The following is a 6,085-nucleotide window of genomic DNA, read 5'->3' as shown; positions in this document are numbered from 1 at the left end:
ATACAATTTTTTTTGTATTTTTTCTCCTGTTATCCACAAAGTTATAGGATATTACAATTGTATTCACTGCTTTTTCCCAGAACATATTCGTACTAGAAAAAAAAGGTAGTAATATGATAGTGAAAAAGTTTCTTCACTCTTTATGTGGTAATAACTTTTACAATAATATTCTCGGAAAAAAGAAACGGCGAAATAATGACGAACGCCTATTATCATTTTATTCTCGTAAAAATATGTTTTGGCGCCATTCGTATGATCATGTACATTATGATCACGATGTAGATCAGGAAGACTGATTTTAATTATTTTTTAGTGTCTTCATTTTTTATGTAATAATAGTTGATTACTCTAATATTGTTTAAAAAAAAAACCAGAATAAAAGTTCATTGGATATTATCCATTAATGCATATGTCCAATATAAACGAGAATAAAATGATAAGTGTGTATTAGTAAATTTACATTTCAGTCAAATGCTACTAACTTTTTAAATTTTAATTATCTTCAGTTCTCTTAAAGTTATTAAAAATATTTTGAAACATAATAAAAGGTTAAAAAATTAGCTACCACTGAGCCTTTTTTTATATCTCTACGTCTATTGCTTTGCGAGTTATAGACAATTATTATTATCGGTTTTTTATTTCTCCTGAAAAGTTGTGTTTTTGCTGTTATCATTTTATTCTCCGGGGACAGCGATATTAAGTATGGATATACGACCTAATTATAGGGTAACCATATATCCATGGTTACCCTATAATTACGTCGTATAGCTTTGAATAATTATTAAAGTCCCATTGAAATCGTTAAACGGCCGCGGTAGATCTTTGCCCAGGAGGCCTAGGCAAGCAGAAAGATATAATATTATATAGGATAAAGTCTGTGTGTCTATATGCTTAGCTCTTTTAATGGGTGGATTTTTAAAGGATAGAGTGATCAAGGGGAAACTTTTATTATATAATTAGTCAAGTTTTAGATAAAGCGGGCGAAGCCGCGGGTAGAAAGCGAGTATGAAATACGATATTATTACGAACACGGCTAAATTATAATGTTATAAGTAGACATCGGATTATATGCACTAACAAAATGCCAAAATATGCATGCAAATATGCACTAAAAAAGGCCGAAATATGCACTAAAAACGACTGATATGCCTAAAATATGCACAATACAAAATCAAAAAACCTTTATTATTTTTATATATTTTAATCAAAGATTGTATAAAATCTAAATTTTCTTGAAATTAAGTATAGTTTTTGTGCCAAACCAAATTTTCGAGCGCAAATTTGTGACGTTTGTCACCCGCGAGCCCAGAGTTGCCACCTTAGACCTTTCCGGGCTAAATGTAGCCCTTTTTTGGAATTCAACCCGTGTTTTAAGTTTTTAGCCCCAAAAGAGTAATCTAGCCCTATTTTGAATGCCTCAATATTAACTTAAAATGGTGCCCATTTTGTAATTTTTTGCCATTTTACCATGCCAAAATAGGGTTTGTTTACTCGCTGATTGTTCTGATTGGCTAATAAAGGTTAGTCGACCAATCAAAACTCCCGCTTCTTAACGAAATATGCACGATTGGGGAAAAAGGCTAAAATATGCACTAACGCCGTAATTAGAGAGTTTTATGCATTTGCATATGCAAATATGCAAATGCATATAATCCGATGTCTAGTTATAAGGCTAATTATTATGTTTGTTTTGAATTGATATTCTTTTATCTTATGAAGAACGTGTACACAGTGTGTACACCTTTATTGGGTGCTTTTACGGCGTAGACAGAGAAGTTTCTCTGTCTACGTTTTACGGCAATCTGTAGCTAAGCGTTTATAACACATTATAAACTTATAAAGTTTTTATTAACATAATATTATGTACTGTAAATAGAAAATTTTAATCAAAAGAAACATTCCATCGTATTTTTTGTAAAACAAGAAAACTGACTTTAAAGTTGAATACCACATCCGGAAATCATGGAAAATTTATTTGAGTAGAGCAATAGAAAATGAGCAGCGGTGGCTCAGTGGTGAGACCTCGAATCGATAAGTCAGGAAGCGCAAGAAATAAATTGATTTTTCAATTTATCTGCGTATGTTGAAACATCGCCGTGTCCCAACAGTGGGAACGTATATGGGCTTATGATGATGATGATTAATAGAAAAGTATCTATTGTATAGAGATATTAATAGCTTTGCTGCGCTACTACTTGCTTTTGCCTGCAGACAAACCTGCGGGCAAAAGCATGTATTTCTATTATGTTATGTGGTTTTTCCGTGAAAGAGGAACTATCATACACACATCCATCCATTCTCAGAAACTTTCACATTCATATTAATTAGTATTAAGGTAATGTTTAATGCCGGCACTACACATAGGCCAACGCGTTGGCAAGCGCGTTGGCACATGTACTGGTCCATGTGTAGAACGGGCGCAAGGCGCGTTGGTGGTAGGTACATATTTGAACGTTGGCCAGCGCGCTTGCGAGCTTGCCGCGCGGTGTCGGCAACATCAAAGGACACCTGTCGCAAGCTTGGCGCACCATCCACACATTGGCGGTTGGCCGCGCGATCAGTTTGACTATAGCAGCGATCAGGAGTGCACGTTTTTTTCTTGCGGCGAATTAACACCTAACTTGACAAAATGGCGAACAATATGAGTAACGAGGAATAATTTAAATTTATTGAGTGGAACCCAAAAAATAAGTACCATAAAAATAAAAATGTTGTATGTATTAAAAGTGCCAAATAAATAAGGTTCTTGGACGCCGTCTTCCTCACAATGTTTTACTTCACAAAGAGCATCCTACTTCATTATTATTTTAATATTATAAATGTGAAAGTGTGTTTATTTCTTTATTTTTTACATCCATTTTGAATCCGTCCGCACATTGGCTAGAACCAAACCATACTGAACGACCTCCAAGTCCCAATGTGTGGATTAGGTACTCACAAGTGCGTTTGCAAGCGCACCGCCAGCGCGTTGGCGAATGCGCTGGCCTATGTGTAGAGGCGACATAATAAACAAGGCATGTGGTTCAACGGCAGACTTCAAGAAAACGAGGAGCTAAGACGAGGAGGTTCACAATTCAACTTCTGCACCTTGCGAGTAAAATTCAAAGTCGCGTCATGGCAATACCGTCACGTCCTTGGTCACGTCTTGGAATGACAACGATTTTGGTATCTGTCTTGTCATAGAAGTTTCATTTCTGACACGTGTGCTCTACACACACGCTCTTTTTTATAAATAAATACTTAGAATAAATATATAATATGACGTAATTTAGTTCTTAGCAAAGACTGAGAGAGTAAACTTTGTTAAACAGAAAACACAATTCGCTTTTTTTTTCATAAATAATAGATATTTTATGTTATGTTTGTATAAAGGGGGATAGTAGAATTGTATTATTTTGATTCCTGATTTTATAATAAAATTTATTTATAATTTTGAAAAATAATCGATTATTATCAAAAACCGTAACTTTATTTGTGACAACACTATGACAAATATGGCGAGATAATTTGTTCTTGTCATTTTTCTGTGATGGTGATGCTTGTTCGTTGCGTAGATTATACTTACAAATAATTATTAGTTCTTATTAAAATGGCTGATACAGGGCTCCGTATGAATTTCGCCGCACTCAAAAGAGCGGATCCTTACGCAAGGGAAATAATTGACAGTGCAACGCATGTCGCACTTTATACATTTGAAGAAAACGAATGGGAAAAAACCAACATCGAAGGTGCTTTGTTTGTGTACAGTAGAAATGGAGAGCCATATCATAGTTTAGTTATAATGAACAGATTGAATACTAATAACTTAATCGAGCCGGTATCGAAAGGTATTGAATTGCAATTGAAAGAACCTTTTTTATTGTATAGAAATGCAAAATGTCGAATTTATGGTATCTGGTTTTACGATAAAGATGAGTGTGTAAGAGTTGCCACGAAACTAAATTCTTTAGTAAAAGATTCTTTGAAAGGTCCGAACGATATTCCTCAAACACCAGTGTACAGCGCACCAGCGAAATCTAGCGCTCCTGTCGACATATTCAGTATGTTAAGTAAGGCGCAGGACGACTTCAATTCTAACAAAGGTATGGCATCAAACAAAACCGATTTGACGCCATCGCGAGCCCCGGATATGGCATCACAAAGCGTTATGGATTTTTTCGCTAAAGCTGGCAGTGGGGCTGCAGCTCAAATGCCGGCAGTTTCCTCATTGCCTTCACCCGGTATATTTGGGCCACGACCGAGTGATGCGCGCGAGGCACCCTTGTTACTCCAGAGACTGATGAGTAATCCCGCTCATTCTGTGGAGCATATAGAAAAGCAGCAGAGATCTGTTACACCGCAAGATGCTCATTCTACTAATGGAAATATATCCATCGATCCAGTGATGTGTCAGAATAGTGGATTCCAAATGAAATCAACTCCCATCGATAAACAAAACCAACAGAGGATACCTAACCTGAAGAATGTGCAACAAATTGAAGGTGATATGAATGGCCCTAACCCTTTAGAAAACGAGTTAAACTTAATGCATATTTCTTCACCTAAACCATCATCTCCGCTGGCATCTTACCTGAGTCAGTCACAAGATATAGTTCATGCTGCTAATTCATATAATGGTGGTAAATTAGAGGACTTAGGGTTAACTCCAATAATGAATTCATTCCCTAACCAGCCAAAACCAGCATTGATGCCACCAACAATGTTTACAGCAACAACAGGTTGTGACATTCAGTCTACTCCAGAGCCTTTGACTAGGAATCAACTTCTCCAAGCTTTCAATTATCTACTCAAACATGACGCAGACTTCGTAAATAAGCTTCATGAAGCCTATGTAAAATCTTTCTCAGAAAAAGCTTTCTCTGTTTCATAAAAATTATCTTTTGTTGACTTTGCCACTGACATTGTCAGGATACATGTACAGCTCTAACTTAATATGAAATCCTCTAAAATGTTGTGTAGATCCCATAGATTCTTAGTGAATGGTTTGAACCTAATATTTTTGAATAAGTTTTAAACCTTTGACTGTGTCATGAAATCTGTACAGAGAATTAATATTAGCGACTCAGTTTAGTTTGGACAAGTCACATAATTGATGATTGAAACTTATTTGTGATATTATCATTGGCTTTATAATGTTATTTTCATTTATTGCAGTCGATGCAGTGTTTTCGAATGTGTTCTTTGCTTTGTTGTAAGTAATAAAAGTTCCGAGGTGCTTTTTATTCTTATATTGCATCAGCATTGAATATTGTAATGTTATTCTGAAACCTTTTCATTTCATAGCTTATTTGTTGATCTTTTTGTTCAAATAAATTAAACCCTGCATTGGACTGCAGTATTTATTATTTGAAACAATTTATTGCCTACTTAGCTTAGTTTCATTGCAATATTTATGGTTAAATAACTTTTGTGTGACATATTTCTAAAGATACAGTAAAGTATTTAAGGACTTATGCAATGATTTTTGAGAATTAAGGACATCTTTTTGACATTGAACATTGTATTTTTTATGAGGACTGCAAACAATTTGTTTTTATTTTTTTATGTTCATGTTGAGACATCTGTGCAACATAGGTTATGTTGTCACATACCATGTGAAGAATAAAATATTGGCTAGTAAAAATCTTTTTCTTTTTATTAAATAGATAGAATTATATTCTATCAAAGTTGGAAACATTTAAAAGTAAATGGATTTCCTAAGCTTTTTTTGCTATAAATGTATATTTTTGAAAAAATTGTAATCCTTGTTGAAATACTATGAATTGGAAAATTGACTGAGCATACATTGCTCATTATTGTTATTGTAAAGGAGCATCTATAAAAAAATAAATTTATTTACCAGAAAAATGGAAATGCATAGAATACTGTTTAAATATCAAAATTATTAAATAGAAATTTGTTCATTTAGAAATTATTTTACCATAGTGTAAAAAACAGATATTACGTATATTTTATCTATTATTTTATATACGCTCCTATTCGAAATGAAATGTAAACGTGAAGACAAATCGGAAATGCAGTCTCAAATTAAATAGTTCTGAAGATTTGTATCTTTATTTTATCATTGAACCTTTTTTGGTAAAGT

The 6,085-nt window shown here is 34.1% G+C and overlaps 1 protein-coding gene across 1 annotated transcript; it reads left to right on the top strand.

Annotated features, from left to right (window-relative positions):
• The first annotated feature begins 3,511 nt into the window (after nt 1-3,511).
• Nucleotides 3,512-6,044, top strand: LOC123696004 (mRNA-decapping enzyme 1A). Its single transcript, XM_045641979.1, has one exon. It carries the CDS (start codon nt 3,590-3,592, stop codon nt 4,868-4,870), a length of 1,281 nt encoding a protein of 426 aa, XP_045497935.1. The 5' UTR covers nt 3,512-3,589; the 3' UTR covers nt 4,871-6,044.
• The last annotated feature ends 41 nt before the right edge of the window (nt 6,045-6,085 follow it).

This window comes from Colias croceus, chromosome 12, assembly GCF_905220415.1.
Source record: "Colias croceus chromosome 12, ilColCroc2.1".
Classification (NCBI taxonomy): Eukaryota; Metazoa; Arthropoda; class Insecta; order Lepidoptera; family Pieridae; genus Colias; species Colias croceus.
This window is presented reverse-complemented; position numbering and strand designations above follow the sequence as displayed.

Excerpts from the sequence above, each read along its gene's own strand:
- LOC123696004 (XM_045641979.1), top strand. The coding sequence starts at position 3,590 with ATGGCTGATACAGGGCTCCGTATGAATTTCGCCGCACTCAAAAGAGCG.